Here is a 19925-nt window from a genome sequence, read left to right on the forward strand (position 1 = left end):
TACACATGCATAAATATGTGTACATACTATGGGAGAGAAGGACTTCACTTTAAGCATTCAAGTGAAAATCAAATAACTCCGTTTATAGCTAAATATAAAAATATAGCGAAAATTGCACACAAATCATATAACATTTGCTTCAGTTCTTTTATGGAATAAAATGTATAAAAGAAAATATTTGATAAAAAGAATTCCATTTTATTTCACATTTTTACCTCCTACGATCTCAAATCATATTTTCATTGTTATCGCAGCAATAAATTTCCTACAAATCACCAACGGATGTGACTGCTTCAGATTATCGCTGCCTCCAACTTCCCCTCAATACATTTCCCCAAGGAAAGCATACAGCCCACATATACTGCCCACTCCCACATAGTTCATTCGCAATTCACTACTTTTTGTTGCTCCCGCTGTATGTTGTTGTTATTCATACTGAGCCACAGTTGGATATTGGCGACAACATTTTTCATTCCGCTCAGGCATGCAGTCACAATTTCTCAATAGCGGCCCACACACATACATACAAATATACAGTGAAGAATTATAGGTTGCTGTGTTTTTTTTTTGTTTTGTACTGCCGCTCACACTGCTTTAATGCGTTGTTGTTTTCAGAGCAATCAGCAGCTAGTCGGGCAAAGCCCCTCCAGTTGTTTAAATGATGTGAAACCGAAAGAGTTGAAATTGTTATGTTCGGTCACTTGAATACGAGCATAGGTTAGGCATTGCTAGCAGCTCGGCATCGCATGAGTATTCTTCACATGTATCCCATTTCACGCAGCTGTTGTTCGCTCTTTTGCACTATTTTAACAATGTGATGGGAGCAAAGGATTCCAATCAGTATTGAAGCGCATAACCTTAAGCATGTTTTAGCTTTGGTTAGCCAACTGTTATTTGTGGGGGAGTGGGGGTAACTTGTTATTTGTTAGTGAAGTTCAGAATTTCGGGAAGGGAAAAGAGCAGCAGTTGGGTACAAAAACAATTGTTTTTATTTCTTTAAACGAATATGGAGACGGTAATAAATTTGAGGCGGATGATTTATTTAATGTAAAACTAATAATAATACTATTGTGAAAATAGATCTGCAGTAGATAAATTACGTGGAAAGGAAATTGGAATACGGAAGAAAAGCGGAAACAAATCCAATTTTCAAAAAGGTTTAACTTTATCTTTAATAGAAATGTGAAATGTGTCCCACATACGCAACAATTCCATTTTAATCCGAAAAAGGTAAGCCCCTTAGAGGTTGCATTTTAAGTAAACCTCGTAAATTTTACGACTACTCACTTTTACATCTTTTAAAAAATGTAAATTCTCTTGTAAAATTAAAAATATGCAATTTTATTTTATATTTCTTTTTCGGTTACTTGGTTCGAAAAAAGATTACAAAATTTGGAAATTCTTAGTATAGCTTTGGTAGTCTAGCATGATGTCAAAAGCACTATGATTATACAGGGTCCGGCCTTCGAAGTGTAACCAACTTCAGACCGCTCGCGCAGCTGATGCACAGGCCGAGAGTAAACGCAAAAAAAGAAAATCAGTAAGGAATTTCAAACTTAGTACTGTGATTGCATTAGATTTGGCTGGAAAATCTTAACCAGCGATTGTTCATGAGTTCGAGCACCTTAAATTAAATAAAGTTTTTGTTTATCGCACCATTACTCGTTACAATGATACTGGTAACATTGCGAAACGTCATGGAGGTGATCATAACAAGACTGCAACGTCTCGTGAAATGGTTCAAAAAGTCAAGAAGCGACTTGAGCGAAATCCCCGACAAAGTGCCAATCAAATGGCGAAAGAATTGAAAATTTCTGCCATTAGCATCCGCCGCATACTGAAAAACGATCTTACAAGATCGAAAAGGCGCATAATCTCACACCAAACTAGCAACAAGTCAGACCTGTGAGAGCGAAGGAGTTGCTTCGCTTGGCCGAAAGCGGTCAATTTCCGAACATTGTGTTTTCTGACGAGAACATTTTTCAAATTGAGCATTTCGAAAAACTCCCAAAACGATAGGGTTTCTTTGACCCACGGACATGACCATGAACATGACGTTTCACCTAAATCTGGAAATACTTTAGACCATCAGCTGTATTTTAGCAACGAAGATTTTACTCTTCAAACTCAAGCAGTAAGTTCTCAGTAGTAGGTGCGCACCGGAGTTATGCAGATCTCAAAACGTGATCGGGTAAAATTTTGCCCAGTTATTGTTGTTGTTGTTGAAGAGGTTGATTATTTCCACTGAAATAATCCTAATTAGTGACCAGCACCGTTTTACTACCCCTGTTTTCGTTTGATGATGTCTTTTTTTTCTTGTTTTTTTTCTCTGTTTCAAGTCAGATCAATTTTGTGAGGTTCAAGTATAGCAGCAAATTCTTTATCTCGATTTATTAATTTGCTGTAAGAAAGGCTTCCCGAAAGAGCGAAGTCGTACCCCAACTAGCCCTGGGCAATCACATAAGTAGTAGAAAATACTTCCCTTCGCCCCTTCCGCATGACAGCTTCTGCAGATAGGATTGAAGGGTAGGTTGAGTCTAGCTGCATAATCCCCTACTTTCCAATGACCAGTAAGGGTTGCAGTAATGCCTGAGATGTTTGGTCGAGAACATCCTAACAGATCATTCGTCCTTTGGCTTTCTATGACGGCCATGTGTTTTTTGTTGTAATACTTGTAGTTAGTTGCTTCCATCTTCTTTCGGCTAAAGCATTACAGTGTGAAGCGATGGATGCTTTTATTGTGTTCAGTGGGGTGGAGACTGCCACTGGCTCTGCTATTTCTAGTGTCGAGCCCTTTCTTGCTAGCTCATCAGCTATCTCAATAACCCGTATGTTCCTGTGACCCAGAACCCATATCAAAGTGATTTCAAGCCAATGACTAAGCAATTCCAGCTCCTCTCTACACGGTGATACTAGTTTGGATGAAGTGGATTTGGATTCTAAGGCCTTTATACCTGCTTGACTGTCTGAGAAGATAGCTACTCTTGTAGAGTTTTAATGATTTGCTTGCTTCTCTGATTGCCAACAGTCCTGCCTGGAACACGCTGTCATAGTCAAGAAGACGAATTGACTGAGATAGGTTGAGCGGCTCCGAAAGGAAGCCGGCTCCCACAGCACAGTTCATCTTAGAACCATCGGTATAGATTTCAATATCGTATCTTCCAATCACCTTCCCTTTGCTCCATTCGACTCTTGGAAGAAAACGTACCGTAAAGTCTTTCTTAAAGTTAAGGTCAGAGACTGTGTAGTCTGATCTGTTTTTGAGCAGCGAGGGTCCCTGTAGGAGGATCTTACTGTGACCATACGACCTTGTTGTCCAGTTTTCTATGTCTCTGAGTCTCACCGCGCTGCAAGTAGCGATTGTTTCAATTCATATCCACCCATAAGTCTGCAGCAAATAGTGATCCCTTATCATTTTTTGCTGAGTAGATCGTTGATTTCCCGGTAAATCTAAAGGGTCTACTTCATGCATTGCACTTACCCGCAGCATCAAACCCTTCTAATAAGAGCGTCTCATCCCAAGAATCCCCCGAGACACAAGCCTCAATAATTTTATCCGAGCATTTTTAGCCCTACAACACTGAAGTACGGGAATAAACCTTATAAGCTTTAAAGCTCAAATAGAGAAGCTCATGAAGCAGCTTAACCAAAAGCTCGCTTTATCCTCGGTTCCCGCAGTCTCTCAAACACTAACCACAAGTGTTTTTTATGTCATGCAAAAATTTGTGGAACCGAATTTTACACTAAGTCACAAAAAATAAAATAAATAATCATTGCTTTGAACAAGGTCATTGTTCAGCTTTTGTTAGAATCAACGTGACTGTAACCTATTATATTTTATTGGCAGCATTCTCAACTTCAAAGTCATGTAACAATTTTTTGCTTATTGGAGGTGGAAGAGGAAAATCATTACTATATTTCGCAATTGTAACTTATCATTAGGTTTGGGTTACCAAATTAGAATTAACTACTAAGGAATCTAGAATAACCTAAAAACAATTTTCACCCTGCCCCTAACCTCACCGCATCAGCACATCTGCCTAGGACTAGCGTTTCTGCCTAACGGCGTATACCCCAACAGAACAGCTACAGAACTTACGAATAGTGTAAAATCCTAATAATAATAGAGACTCAGAACTTGGAATTCCTTTACAAATGAAGTGTCATATAAATATTGCTTTTAAATGAGCTCAGCGTTAATTTGTACTTTTATTACCCACTTAACAAAAGCATACAAATTTGCGACTTAGTAAATTGACTTTTGCGTAGTTAGCTTCCTCAAAGAAATTTTACTATAAATTGGTGGTGCATACTGAAACACTCAAGTAAATCTAATTGGGAAGTAGAAGTTGTTTTCTCCACAAAGTTCAAGATTTTAAATTTTTGTAGAATGAAGCTGTTTTCCTTCATTTTCCTTTTGTCAATACTGCACACCAACATTGCATTGGATTTCACAATCCAGGATGTGTTGTACTCACTAGAACAAACGATCGAAGGCTTAGTCGAAAGTGCACCTGGACCTTTGCGACCAGACTACCTTTTCAAGTCCATAAAAAATTTACTTGAAGGATTGCCTGCGCAAATCTTAGTCAGCGTTTTTAATTCTATTTGTAAGTACTTATTCACTCATCGAATATTATCTGATAATTTCCTAATTACTCTTTTTCCTCCTGACAAGGTTCGGCGGTTATTGCCAAGGACAAGGATCAGACTCCTGATCAATATGATCCAACACTGGGAGATATAAAATTTCAATTTCGCACACCCTGCGATAAACGAGAATATCCTGTCGCAGATCCATCGGGGTTGGCTCACGACAAAGATTTCGATCCTGAAAAGAATACAGTTATATTTTCAACTGGTTGGACTACAACTGTGAATAATGATCAGCACGCTGCACTAGCCAAGGCGTATAATAGTCGTGGCGATACTAATTATCTGGTATTTATTTATTTATTTATTTCTAAGTTTATTACTTCGTAATCCAATTCTTGTTCAAATGCAATTGTTTTCTCTTTTTTTTTGCTCTCTTTTTCAAGGCCCTAGATACGGGTATCTACTTAAACACACTGCTTATCTGGTCATCAGAGAATACCGACAAAATAGGCGAATATCTTGCCATAGGCATACACCGGTTGGAGTCTATTATAGATATTGGAAAACTACATATAATGGGTCACAGTTTGGGTGCACAAATAATGGGTTCTGCTGCTCGTCACTATCGTGATTTGACTGGGAAATCGTTGCCCTATGTAACTGGTCTTGATCCAGCTTTACCCTGTTTTAATGAGGGCGAGGAGCTCACTGTCATATCTTCTAGTGATGCTGACTTTGTTGATATCATTCACACATCTCCTGGTACTCTTGGTGAATTCATCGCCTACGGAGATGCTGACTTCTATGTTGGTGGTAAATTTCCTATACAAGATGCCTGCAGTGATCCCATTTGCTCACATAATATCATTATTTCTTACTACGCTGAGTCGGTTTATCGAAATAATGAATATGATTTTCTGGCAAAGCGCTGCAACTCCTTGAATAGTTTGCAGGAGGGCAAATGTGTTGGCAGTGAATATCCCATGGGATATGCAGTGCCCCATACGTTAAGAGGCAGATATGTTCTAGAAGTGAATGCTGAGAAGCCCTATGGCAAAAATGCAACTGATGACTACACTGATCCTGATTCCTCAACTCTTGGCAGTTGTCAATAGGCTTGTGAAAGTTTTTAAAGTGCATATCAGTTAACATTTACTTATATTTTATTTGTTATAACTATTTAACCAAATAACTGGATTTTGTTAATATAAATGGTGGTGGTTATATTTTATGCAAGCATTCAAATATTTGTATTTTATTTTGATGAAATATTCTGACGAAATGATCCCTTCAGCTGCAAATGGCGGTCAAACGCTCGCTGTATGGAATAATTGGGAAAGTGTGGGGCACTTTTAGGAATGCTTGATAATTCCATACAACTACAAATGTCAAGCTTAAGTCAAATCCATTAGTTAACTGAAGAGATGACAACGGATAGTCAACTCAATATGAAAGAAAACTTGAAAAATGGAGAAAATGTATTTTATGTCGAAAAGCAGAGCGAAAAATTGTCGGCGTTTATCAGCTTATGTGGCACAAATCTAGAATTGAGCTAAAGAGACCTAAAAATTTGGTCGAAATTCTATACGCAGTTAAATCACACACTTTTTCTAAGTCTGCACGACCTGGTCTTTCATCGCCACCGAACGTTTGTTTAACATAATGGATTCGCTCTGTACGACCAACTCACTTAAACCTTACAAGTCCGTTGTGATACCACATTGCTGCACGGAAATCTCATTTACTTTGCTATGTAGAACCATTTTGTGGCTCCTATGAAGCGCAGAATTGGTCCCATCTCCACACCAGAAAGTTCTGTAGGAGAATTAAAAAAGTATTTACCTAGACAACCTGCTCTGATTTAGCTAATGCTGAACAATTGAAAAGGAAGTGCTGAACTGTTTCTTCCACTTCCTCGTCTCTACAACTTCTACAATATTCAGGGGAGAAAACTCCTAGTCTCAATGAATGCCTGCCACTGAACAGTTGAATAGCAATACCTTTTCTGGCCAGCTCACCAGCTTTACAATTTCCTACATGTCTCTGTGCCCCGGAAACAAGTAAGAATACGGAGTTAATATCAATTAGGGCTGCCCGGCATTACTGTGCAACATTTGATCTTAATAATGTCGCATTAAGGTGATTTTAATGGCCACCTGGCTATCCAAGAATACACAAGATGAAGTCCAAAATACAAAAGACGGGCGTCATAAAAAGGTTTTTGATGGCGCCATCTTTTTAATGAGTTAGTGCATTGGAAGTTACAACACTAGCTATCTTCCACTGAAAGCTTGGAGACATTTGGTTCAGTGGAAGCGAAGCTATTGCGTCTAAGGTGTCAGTCTGTTTGTATCATCAGTACAAAAATGAGTTTCGAACAAAGAGCTAATATCAAGTTTCGTTTTAAAATCGGTGAAATGTTTACTGAAACATTTGAATTGATGAAAAAACTTTATGGGGATGATTGTCCATCGCGTGCCAGAGTTCATGAGTGGCTTACACGTTTCCGAGACGGTTGTGAGGACATAAATGGCAATGAACATACGGGCCGCCCAAACTCAGTAATCTCCGAAAACTTCATCGAAATTGTAAATTTATCAAAAACCAACCCAACTCATTGTTGAAATTCATGGAATAGGATTTGCATATCTCCTATCGACCTATCGCATTTAAGCTGATCATTTGGACGTGCAGGTTTCATACCGCAACATTCGAACAACATTCAAAAGACCTCATTAAAGAGGCGAGAAAAGACGAGAACTTCCTTTACAACATTATAACTGGTAATAAAACGTAGTGTTTCCAACATGAACCTGAAACTGAAACTGAGCGTCAAAGTGCCGAATAGAAGGCCCCAAACGAGCCGACACCCAAAAAATCGCATTTGGAGAAGTCAAAAATCAAGTTGATGCTCATTTGGTTTTTCGATTCCAAGGGAATTTCCCACAAGGAGTTCGTGCCAACAGGCCAATCTGTCAATGCAATTTTCTATTTTGGCGTTTTGAAGCGGCTGTTGCATCGCATTCGTCGAATTCGCCCTGAATACCGCGAAGGAGGAGGCTGACGTGTTTTGCATGATAATGCACCATCTCATCGATCCAGTCTTGTGACTAATTTTTTTACTAGAAATCGCATTATAACCATCAAGCACTCACTGTATTCACCTGATATGGCTCCCTGTGACTTCTACGTATTCGGAAAATTGCATTTAGCCATGAAAGGAAAACGTTTTGCGTCCGTAGAAGCCATCCAAAAGGTTTGTACCAAGATTCTCGAGGATATTTCCGTCAATGATCTGAAACACTCTTTCGAAAAGCTGTTATTTCGCGCAAGAGAGTGTATCGAGGCCAGAAGGGACTATTTTGAATAAATAATTTCAAAGTTATCAGAACAAAGCTCCTGTCGTTTCCATTTTAGCTCAGTCTTGTTTATTTTGGACCCTTCTCCATACTCTTGGTGTCTGCCACTCCCTTCTTGACGGTATACTCCAAAGTGAGTCTAGGACAGAGTCTAGAATAGCCTACTCCAAGTTGATAAAGCTATTACTCATTTGAGTAACAATAAGGCTCCTGGGGAAGATGCCATTCCCATAGATCTGCTGAAGTATATCGACGACAGCGGACGTCAAGTTCTGCTACACCTCTTTTTAAGAACGTGGCACTGAGGCAGCATTCCGGAAGCATGGCGTGTAGGGCTGGTAACTCCTATTCACAAAAAGGGAGAAAAATTAAACTGTGAAAACAACCGTGGAATAACTCTCCTAAATTCCACATAAAATCTTTTCTCGAATCTTCGCATCCCGGCTAACTGCGGAAGCAGAAAAAATCTTGGGCGAATACTAAGGCGGATTTCGTCCAGGTCTATCAACAACAGATCAAATCTTTTTGCTAAAGCAAACTAATGCAACTTACACGTACACATCCTGTTCGTCGATTTCAAACAAGCCTTTGATAGTATCTTCCGAGACAAAATCGCAGAAACACTCTCCAACTTGGGTATCAGCGACAAACTTATTCAGCTGGTCATGGCAACACTAACTAACACCACTGGAAAAGTAATTGCACAACAAGCAGTGTCAAAGCCCTTCGAAATCTCCTGTGGCGTAAAACAAGGCGACGCGCTTTCCACATCTTTATTTAATCTCCTTCTTCACTATGCAATAAAAAACGAAGTGAAGTTTGGAAACCTTTTTAGTCATTCAGGAATAACAATCGCGTACGCGGATGATATCGCAATAGTGGCAAGGAACAAAAGATATCTCATTGAAACCTTCCGTAATATTGAATTTCGTGCAAAATCAGTAGGCCTTAGAATAAATGAAGGCAAAACTAAATATCTGAAGGTCTCCCACAGCGAAGAAAGTCGAAGTCCTGAAAACATCCAAATCGGGACATTAACCTTTGAAGGTGTTCCACACTTCAAATATTTGGGAGTGTTAATAAAAAATGACAACAGTAGTTACGACACAATACAAGACAGAATAATGGCAGCAAACAAAGCATTTACGCCCACACAAAATTGCTGAAGTCCAAACTGCTCACACGTGAATGTAAACTCCGCCTTTACCAGTCAATAATACTACCGGCGCTGTCCTACGGCTGCGAGTGCTGGACATTGACAAGCAAAGACGAAAGTACAATAGCTTAAGAGTTTTCGAACGAAAAGTACTCCGAAGGGTGTTTGGCCCCATGCGCTGCAACGATGGAACGAACCGAATACGCTACAACGATGAGTTGCTAAACTTATGCCAGGGAGAAGACGTCGTGAAATACATTAAATCCCAAAAGCCTTCGATGGTTAGGGCACACTGTGCGCGTGGAAGACAGCCGCCTCCAAGAATTTTTTTTAGCAACGAATTGTCTAATGACCCGAGCCCGAGCACGTCCAAGGTTAACCTGTCTTGACTGCCGACCTGAAAAAGCTACGAGTTAGGAGCTAGATATCTGTTGCTATGAACCGTGCAGGTTGGAAGAGGATTGTGGATAAAGCTAAAGCTCACCCTGACCTGTAATCGCCAGCTGATGATGATGATGATGACTACTCCAAGTATGCAAAATAGAAGCGTGGCCAAACCACTGGTCTTTTCATAGCGTCATACTTTGAATCTTAGCACCGACGCCACGGCCACGTTGTGTTTTGCACCTTACTCATTATTTTAGTGCAATTCGCCTTTTGAGCAGTTGACCAACTTACAAGTATTCCATATATTAAGATTGGTCTAACTATAGAAGTAAAGAGCCAATGTGTAAAATGAGGTGTTAATCTCCATTTAGCACTGACCGCTATTTTGCAAGTATATAATGCAACGTTGGCCTTCAATACTAGGTTTCCACGTTTCCTGTGTAATATGAGCCGCAAGTACTTATCATTCTCTCTCAAAGGAATCTCCACACCCTTAAAAATTAGAGGGGAAATTATAGGGAGCCTATACTTCTTTGCAGAAATATTTATTTCACTTTTTACGGGGTTTATACCGAGTCCTCTGCTCTCAGTCCAACTTCTAAGTGTGGACATGTTAGAGCACAGAATATCCATTAGGGTGTTAAGATATTTGCCTTTAACGGCAATTGCTAGGTCATCTGCGTAAGCAGCAAAGTGGCAACCCCCTCTCTCCAGGGTCAGCAATTGGGAGCTTACCGCCAAAATCCAAAGAAAAAGGGAGACGGCTCCACCTTGCGGTGCGGCTCTACAGACCTGTCTACTTAGAGTAGTCCTGCCTAATTTAGCCGTTAGCATTCTTCTGACGAGTATAGCTTCTATCAGGGCAACAACGTCTGGTTGAATTCCAAAATCTGCTAAAGCATCTACCAAAGCGTTTGCATTTATGTTGTTGAAGAGGCCTTCTATCTCTACGAAAGCAACCAGTGCAAACTCTTTGTCTAATACAATTTTTTCCACCAACCCGACAAGCGAGTGTAAAACGGTTTTTGTGGATTTCGCCTTAGTATAGGCATGTTGGTCCATATATATTATATTCATCCATTTTTCTTTCCAGGATCTTGAGGAGAAAAGACATTAAACTAATGCATCTGAAATCTTTGGAGTTAGTATGTGAGGACCTACATGCCTTGGGTATGAAGGAGACCTTTGCCTCTATCCAGCCTAGCGGAGGAAATCAAATTCAAAGGTTTTCTAAAAGTTGGCAGCAAAAGGTTTTCTTTTTGGTTTGTAAGAATTGAAATTGAAATTTGAAAAGGTCGAGCCAAGGAGCACCAGGAGATTTTGTGGCTCCTAAAACACTCAGGATAAACCAGCCCATTGCATTTAAAGCTCTGGAGAGAGGGTAGATAGTCAAGGAGGGAAGGAGAAAAGTATCAGAGAAAGAGATAGGAAAGAATAGAGACAGAGATAGAGATAGTTAGTCCTGTGAGATTTTTCCAGATTCTTTGGCAAATCTTTGGCGTCATCGTCAACTCTGTCAATCGGGGATTTCCTTGGGCGACCTATTTAATATAATAAGGCACATGCAGCTTAGGTTAGGTTAGGTTGGTATGGTTGCCCAGGGAATGGGCACATTTGGACGAAGAAAGATTCGTCATTTGTGATACCATTAGGAGGGGGTGAAGCGAGAGAGAAAGACCGATGGGATTCAGGGAGAGGGCGGGGATAGGTGGTGCTGGGATAGTTAGGAGCGTGCGGATTACGAACGATGACTATGTTTGCGTCGACCGCTTTATGCTGCTGATGATTTTTAATGTCAGCGCCAGCTATATCAGCAGGCGTGGCAAAGAAGTAGGAGCCATGATGCCTAGATCTTAGCCCCGCCACAGGGCAGCTAAGGAGAAGGTGCTGAGATGATTCTACCTCATCCTCCATACATCCAGCGCAAAAAGGACTCGAGTTGATTCCAAGTCTCACAGCATGCATTTCTCGCGCATTGTGTCCTGTAAGAGAACGTACGAGATTAGAGAGCTATATTTTGTAAGAAGGATTTCGCGACCTTACACGTTTATGTGTTTGCCCAACGCTCGCTGAGTTAGCGCGAAGCCCATCTTTCCAGAAGCAAACCGCAGGTAGTCAAATTATCTCCCTTCACTTGTCTGGCCACCTCATCCGCCTGACAGTTTCCCGCAATATCGCTGTGACCAGGAACCCAGATGAGGCTTATGTCAAAGAATTCGGATGCATTCGAACGAGGTCGAAAGTGAGGCCAGGCATTTCCTGATCAGTTTCGAATGTACCGTCACTGAACTGAGACCCCTTATTGCCGCTTGACTGTCGGAGTAAATATTTACTTTCTTGACTGTTAGTACGCATGTGAGCAGCCAATCAGCTGCCTCCTTGTTTGCGGCTACCTCTGCCTGGAACACACTGCAGTGGTCCGGTAACCTGAATTTGAATCTGATGGGGAGCTGCTCGCAAAAGACTCCTCCGCCAACCTTTCCTTCCAACTTCGATCCATCCGTGAACAAGTTCACCAGGCCCTGCCCCCAAGTGTAGCCCTCTTACTATTGCAGATCTTGTTTGCAATTTTGTTGGGCTCCATCCTCCATTTGGGAGGCGTTTAGCTTAGCTAGGCATTCGTCGTATTTAACGTAGGCGATAGTTGATGTGACTTATCCGAGCCGGTGCAAGGATGCGGCGTAAGATTTATATATATATCGCTGAAATATGTCAAGCTTGTCTTCATCCATCTTACGCAACTTTCAGGTTTCAGACGCATAACTAACGCAAGGCCTAATTATTCTTTTATAGAGGTTCAGCTTCGTTCGCTTAGAAAGAAACGAGGAATCTATAGCCTTGTATAGTGAAAAGAAGACCACGCTCCCATGCCTGCAGCATCGCACTAACTTCTGGTTTGGATATTACATCCGCAGAGATAGATCCAAGATATTTGAACGGCGTCACCCGCTCGAAGGAAAAAAAGCCGATCGATATGGCAGATTTGCATTCATTTGGAACTTTTCTAGTGCACAAAATTTTAGTTTCTGATGCGTTTATGCGCTTAGCCATGCTTCTGGCTGTCTTCAAAAGATTTAGAAAATCCTTTTTCAAAGCTGCTGTACTCCCGCATGTCAGATCGATGTGCACCGTTAAACAGAAGGGGGCATCGTAACTTGCGCATTCACTATCCCGCCTTGCCCCAATTGATTGCCTCGTCTATTTATCAAATTTATGCTTACTCACTCATAGCAGAGTGGACGAAATTCAAATAAAATTCCAATGTAGAATACTGCCTTCAATTTCTATGTGAGTCTGATAAGCGGCAAAAATATGTTGCAAAATTGAAAATTTAGATTTCATCAAACCTTAGAAACTGTCTCTGCTTGGTAGCTTGCATGCGTGTACCTGCCTGTGACACCAGTACAAATGGAAACGTGGCAGCGCATACTTTTCATAACCAATCTATCTTTGCCTCTGTCAATCCCTTACGCCTTCTCTTTCGCTTGCCATGCTTTCTTCCAAGCCATCCAACCTTCACTCGATTGCTATGTAAATAAACGCAACTTGAACTTGCGTGTTTGTCTAGCGTAAGCGAGCTTATGTGCACTCACCAACACACACAGGCACATGTGATGTACTTTTCATTTGTATACATTTTCCCACGCATTTGTTTACTTGCTTGTTTATTTGTGTGCTGAGTGAAAATTCACAATCTTCACGTTTGCTCCTTGAACGCAAATGAAGGACTTTTCACTGGTGCACTTCTCACTTGTCTCACCTCTCACACATTTTTACAACAGAACATTTGGATACTTTTTCCTTTTCAACTTATTACTTTATTTATCTACGTGCTTGGAGCGCTTCCACGACTCACGGTTTGTATGTATTTATATATTGTACATACATACATATGTATATGTATTTCAACAGGCGTGGTCATAATAATAGCACAGCGACATTTTGTCAAGTTTTGATTATTTATTAATTTTTTTAATTCTTATTTCTGCACAAGAACTGAGGGTATTCTACAACAAAATACATATAACTCAGAGCTGTACGTTTTGCAGATAATTAAAAAAAAGAAATCCATCAGAATTGCAAACATTTTGGTCAGATTTTTTGAGAAAATTTGAAGTATGCATTTGTATAGGCCATTAAGTTTTAATGAAAGTGCAGGTTTGAATTTACCTAAAATTCGCATTGATTTTCAATGCACTTTTTTTCCAGAACAAAATTTTTTCCAGTTTATTATTTAACTGTTTTTATACTAAAGGGTGGTTAAGTTTCTAGGCCCGATGTTGAATTTGAACCACACCCAAACATTCTGCATTTCATTCAACATTTTTTACTATCAGACTAGTGCAATTAGAACCATGGAACGATACTCAATCGAGCAACGCCCTAAAGTTATTCAGGCTTATTATGAAAACGGGCGTTCAAATCAAAATGCATATCGCGCATTTTGTGATTTTTTCGGTCAATTTAATCGTCCAAATGTGCGGATAATCGGAAAAATTGTACAAATTTTGAGCAAACCAGGTCTATAGGAGATGTGAAAACACCAGTGCATGATCGTACAGCTCATACTGCAGAAAATATTGCTGCTGTTCGCGATAGTGTGGTTGAAGAGCCGTCCATCTCAACTCGTCGTCGTGCCCAACAATTGCACCTCTCACGCTCGTCGTTGATGAACATTATACATAAAGACTTGCATTTACACGCTTACAAGGTGCAATTGACTCAAAAACTAAAGTCTCTTGGCCATTTCAAGCGTCGTCAATGATCAGAATGGTGGCAGGAAATGGCAACAGTGAATGACCAATTTTCGAAGAAAATCATCTTCAGTGATGAGGCACATTTTCACCTCAGTAGATTCGTCAATAAGCAGAATTGCCGCATTTGGGCGAATGATAATCCAAGAGTGATTGCGAAAAAACCAATGCACCCACAAAGAATGACTGCTTGGTTCGGTTTATGGGCCGGCGGCATCATTGGGCCGTATTTTTTCCAAAAGAGGTCGGTCAGGCAGTTACTGTGAATAGTGTTCGCTATCGTGAGATGATAACGAACTTTTTGTGACCCGAATTGGAAGATATGGATGTGGACGATATGTGGTTTCAACAGGACAGTGCCACTTGTCACACAACTAACGAAACAATGGCTCTTTTGCGCGAAAAATTTGATGGTCGAATAATCTCACGTCGCGGCGATGTCAATTGGCCGCCAAGATCATGTAATTTGACACCGTTGGACATCTTTCTTTGGGATTATTTGAAAGAAAAGGCGTACATCGCTAAGCCAGCAACAATTCAAGAGCTAAAGGATGAGATAATTTGGCACATTAACGGCATTGAACCTCAATTATGCCTCAGCGTCATCGAAAATTTTGGCAATCGGATGTAGCTGTGGCCATTTGGTCGATATTTTGTTCCATACGTAATTGAGCCGTATCAATATTATCATAATAAAGAAAAGTGGGAATAATTTCTTTAAAAAATTGTAATTTATTCAAAATCAACACCGGCCCTTAAAACTTAACCACCCTTTAATTTAGTTTATGTTTTTAAACAATTAGAGTTTTTTAGTTTTTTTCATTTAATTTAATATAATGTCTATTATTCGAATTTTATTTATAATGTACACATTTTTTCCATTAATTTTAAAAACCAAGCTCAAAAATGGAATCACCGCCGAAGCCTAACAGCGCGCAAGAGAGAGTTTTCGGTTGCCCCTTTGGCTGCCAGTTACAAGCCTACCTGACGTGAGTGGTGAGTACCCATCATTAACCCAAGTACGTTGATCAGGTACGTGTCTCATTCCCTCAACACTTTCCATATAAACAAAATTTCGCGCAAACATGCACTGCTAACAATTAACAATTTTTTACAAATCAGTGCGAACTTTGTGCCATTCCCACCTTAAATGAAGTACAAAATAGCACACCCAGAATTTTTTATTTTTAAGTTAGGATTTAAATGCAGAAGAAAAAGCAAAGGAATCTAATACTTTACACGCATTCAAAAGAATGCTCGGTAAGAATGGGGCTTATCTCCTCGACTCAGACATTGAATATATTTAGTTCGCCGCCAGGTACATAGCATTGGTAATACAATGCACCCTAGAGGCTTAAGTGAGTTATTCTTGCAGATCAGCCAGCTCTACCTAACCTTGAAATTTTGTGAAAATTTTTTGGCTTGCTTTAAATTTTATACAAAGTGTACAACTTTGAGTTGTATGGTTTTTATTGCCGTAGGGCATATATTTTCACACAAGAACTAAAAAAAAAAAATATCACAAATCAATGCGAAATTTGTGCTTAAATTATTTGATAAAAATTTTTGTAATTTTTTTTTTTAAATTTGGGCGAAGTATACAATTTCGAAAAATATGTTTTTGTTGTAGTAGAACATATATTTGAACAAAAAGAAAAAAAGGTTTAGTAAAATCTTGAAAAATTGTCGCTGTGCTATTTTTGTGATCCTGCCTGTTTGTACATTTATGCGTATGTGACCTTTTTTATGGGTGTAAAATCAGTGAAAATGTAGCAAAATTCAATTTGCATTTAATCCAAGAAAACAGACACGTAAATGAAATTTAAAATAAATAAATATGCCGTTTAGCGTCCTTTCAGTCCTTCCGGCGCTCTTCGGCTTCCTCTCTCGCTTTCCCTTTTTAATGCTTTTGCCCGCTATTTAGTGGAATTCACTCGTTAGTTTAAATATGCATGAATTCAAGTAATTGATTCCGTTGTTTTCCTTTGGTTTTCCGCTATTCCGCTTGTTGTTGCTGATTACGGTATTTACTTCACATGTCGGTAGTAAAGCGCTGCCAACACATTTACATACCAACAACACCAAACCAGAACGGACCAGAGCAGTGAGGGCAAGCGGAAATTATCCAAAAAGATCAAAGTATACACGCACACGTACACATACATATAAAAAGTGTTTAAAATGCAACTTTTTCTTTTAAATAAAATTAAATAAGCAACCACTAAGAAGAGTAAAAAAGAAAAAAATAACCCAATTACCTAGGGCATAAAATTTGTTTCATGTTAGGAGTAGTAGGACCTGCTGGCAAGTCAATTTTCAAAAACTTAGTTTATCGGAGATATTCTGCGAATCATACAAATTAAATTTATTGTGATAAACAAAACCGATTTGAGAAAATTTAAAAACAAAGCCAAACTGTTTTACACTACTTATTCGTTGAATGTGACGTAATATTCTACCTGTTTCTATTTGAAAAAATCGTTTTTTTATTACAAATATTGGGTAGTCGAAAAAGTCTTTTCGTATTTCTAATCAAACTTCAACTCATTTTTTTTATATTTATAATAAACTTTATTAAACCAAATATTGTATGTACCATTTTGGTCGACCACCTTTTGCCATTTTTCTTCTGGAGACATTATTCCATCAGTGTAAAACTTTTGTGGTTTCTCGGCGAAAAACTGCGACGAGTATTTTTCACAGGCTTCTCTTGAAGCCAACTTTACTCCATTAAGGGAGTTCTGCATTGACCGAAACAAATGGTAGTCCGATGGTGCAAGGTCAGGGATATATGGTTGATGCATCAAAACTTCCCAGCCAAGCTCTCCCAGTTTTTTCCGAGTCGTCAAAGATGTGTGTGGCCTAGCGTTGTCCTGATGGAAGAGGACGCCCTTTCTGCTGATCAGTTCTGGCCGTTTTTTTTTCAATTGCTTGCTTCAATCTCATCAGTTGTTGACAGTAAAGTGTAGAATCGATCGCTCGTGCAGGCTGGAGCAGCTCATAGTGGATGATTCCTTTCCAATTCCACCAAACACACAGCATAACCTTTCGAGGCGTCAATCCTGGCTTTGCGACCATTGGTGAACTTCACCACCCTTGCACCATGATCTTTTTCGCACATTATTGTCGTATTTGATCCACTTTTCGTCTCCTGTTACCATTCGCTTCAGGAATGGTTCGACTTCATTTCGTTTCAGCAAAGAATCGCAGATGTTAATTCGGTCCATTCAATTTTTCACAGACAATTCATGTGGTACCCAAACATTGAGCTTCTTTTTGTAACCACCCTTTTTTAAATGGTTCAAAACCATTTGATGATGAATGTTTAGTGCCTTGGCGATGTTATGGCAGCTTATGTGACGGTCCTGGTCAATCTTTTCCATAATTTCATCGACATTTTCAACGATAGGTCGACCGGAGCGAGGTGCATCTTTCACATCGAAATTTCCAGAACAAAAGCGAGCGAACCATTGTTGTGCTACTCGAACTGATACAGCATCGTCTCCGTAAACTTCACAAATTTCATTGGTGGCTTGCGTGGCATTCTTCCCTTTTTTATACAAAAATTTCAAAATATAGCGAATTTCTTCATTATTTTCACTCATTTTTGAACAGCTATAACTTCTTTTCAACTTCTCCGAATTTAATTTTTTTTTGGTTAAATAAAACTTAAAATGTCACATTTCTAACACTATATGATATGACGCAATGTGATTGGTAGCACTGGAGATAGATGACTCCAACGACATCTATGGTATTGACAAAATACGAAAAGACTTTTTCGACTACCCAATATAAAAAAAATAAATTGGAAATTACCCCGATACCAAATGTACGACTTACAGCACTTTCCTGTGTATTGCGGTTATAACCGATAAAGGACTAGCACTAAGTCTATGCAGTAGATAGACTAGCAGCTATCAAAATAGTCGAAGCGCTAGGCAAAAAGGGCCAATATTGTGGTTCAGCAAAAATTTAGCCACTCCGCACCCGCATTGGACGGTTCATAAACTGGGTTCACAAAGACGTGGTGGCTCAAAAATCTGCAGAAATCTTTTCAAAGTGTACGGCATCCGCACTGAATGTACTCTAGCTCTTAACTAAGTAGCTTCCGCGGAAATTGTAAAGTAGAGATCAGTGCCTGGGGACCACAATAACAGTTCATAGTTCTCCTTAGGGTTTTGGTGATAAGCCGTATATTCCTTTTTATTTCGTTACGAAAAATTGGCCAAAGTAAAGGTAGTACCTACCTTGAAGGTATCCAGATTAATTGAACTGCTCTGCATTTTTGTTCAATGTGCAAAAGTAGGAAACCCAGTAGTGCTCAACTTTGTAAGTCCTTTCGCATACGCGTCTGCTTTCTAATTGTCGGAAATCACGCTAAGCCAAATCATGCGCCAAGCTGAATATCTTTCGAGTATTCTTTGAATACCTTAGTCGTTGACCGAGCTAAAGGTCTTTATCGCTACTCCACTCCCTCTTTCTAGTCCATGTCAGTTAAATAGCTCCTTATTTGAAAAATGCTGTAGTGATCTTAAAGTTGCTTTCCTCTTCTTACAGGGTTTGATTGAAAAGTAATGAGCCTTCCCGTGCGGAGTGTCTGCCAAGCAATCAACCGAATCGGCTGGTGGGGGAAAATGATCGTTGGACCTTCCCCCTCCACTGGAAACCGGTCCCAGTTCGCAGGCAACAGCGGTGCAGTCAACATCGCTCCGCGCGTGAAAGCTGTTTTAAAAGTGTGTTAGGATTTTGCAGTGGCGAAAATACAGCGATCGTTAGAGCAAAATTACTCGGTCAAATTTTGCGTAAAGCTAAACAGTTTGCACCTCCAGGAAGCACTGTAAACGCGGCGTTTTACAAATAAGTGCTCCTTCGGCTGAAAAACCGCGACTCCCGGTTTCGGCCCGACCTCGTCAACAATTGGACCCTTCATCAAGACAATGCGCCGGCACACACCGCCTTCCTCTGCACCTGTGCATTGGCCAAGATGGGGGTTGCGGTGCTTCCCCACCCTCCCTACAGCCCAGAACTGTCCCCTCTGGACTTCTTCTTGTTCGCGCGCCTGAAAAGAAAGCTGAAGGGGAAGCGTTTCGACCCCATCGAGGCGATCCAAAAAACTGTGACAGCCGAATTGAACGCGATTCCGGCGGATGAGCTTTAAAAATGTTTCCTGCAGTGGAAGGACCGCTACCAGCGGTGTATTGACGCTCAAGGGTCCTATTTTGAAGAATTAAGCCAAAAGGTTGAATAAAACTGCTTAAAAAAAATAAGGCTCATTACTTTCAATCAAACCCTGTAAGTAGCATAGCTGGGCGGAAACACCTGATTTTGTTAGGCAGTCCATAGGCAGCGCTAGAGGCGTAGAGCGAACTGCTCCCATCACACATAGAATAGCCCATATATAAGCAGCTCCTTTAGTTTCGAAGAAAGTGCTTGAGATAGCTTCTGTGAATGAATTACCCGAATTTTTACTTAAAACTATTAACAAGCTTGGGCCGATTATCTATTATAGAACTATTAATAATTCTTAGCTAGGAGAAAGGTTGGGATGGTATTCATCAAAAACGTTCATGTCTACCTCTTCGCCTGTCTCTTCACTCAAACACTTTCTGATAAAAGGTGTTACGATACTGACAGTCAAAAATGAAATCTCGCTTAATTCATTGGTCAATA

At 40.0% G+C, this 19925-nt stretch overlaps 1 protein-coding gene across 1 annotated transcript; it reads left to right on the top strand.

Moving 5' to 3' along the window:
* The first annotated feature begins 4318 nt into the window (after positions 1-4318).
* Positions 4319-5841, top strand: LOC129238688 (vitellogenin-1-like). Its single transcript, XM_054873805.1, has 3 exons — positions 4319-4610; positions 4679-4941; positions 5040-5841. The coding sequence occupies exons 1-3, from the start codon at positions 4391-4393 to the stop codon at positions 5709-5711; spliced, it is 1155 nt and encodes a 384-aa protein (XP_054729780.1). The 5' UTR covers positions 4319-4390; the 3' UTR covers positions 5712-5841.
* The last annotated feature ends 14084 nt before the right edge of the window (positions 5842-19925 follow it).

This window comes from Anastrepha obliqua, chromosome 2, assembly GCF_027943255.1.
Source record: "Anastrepha obliqua isolate idAnaObli1 chromosome 2, idAnaObli1_1.0, whole genome shotgun sequence".
Lineage (NCBI taxonomy): Eukaryota > Metazoa > Arthropoda > Insecta > Diptera > Tephritidae > Anastrepha > Anastrepha obliqua.

Excerpts from the sequence above, each read along its gene's own strand:
- LOC129238688 (XM_054873805.1), top strand. The coding sequence starts at position 4,391 with ATGAAGCTGTTTTCCTTCATTTTCCTTTTGTCAATACTGCACACCAAC. Across the intron at positions 4,611-4,678 it reads CAGCGTTTTTAATTCTATTT|GTTCGGCGGTTATTGCCAAG; the intron begins GTAAGTACTTAT and ends CCTCCTGACAAG. Across the intron at positions 4,942-5,039 it reads GTGGCGATACTAATTATCTG|GCCCTAGATACGGGTATCTA; the intron begins GTATTTATTTAT and ends CTCTTTTTCAAG.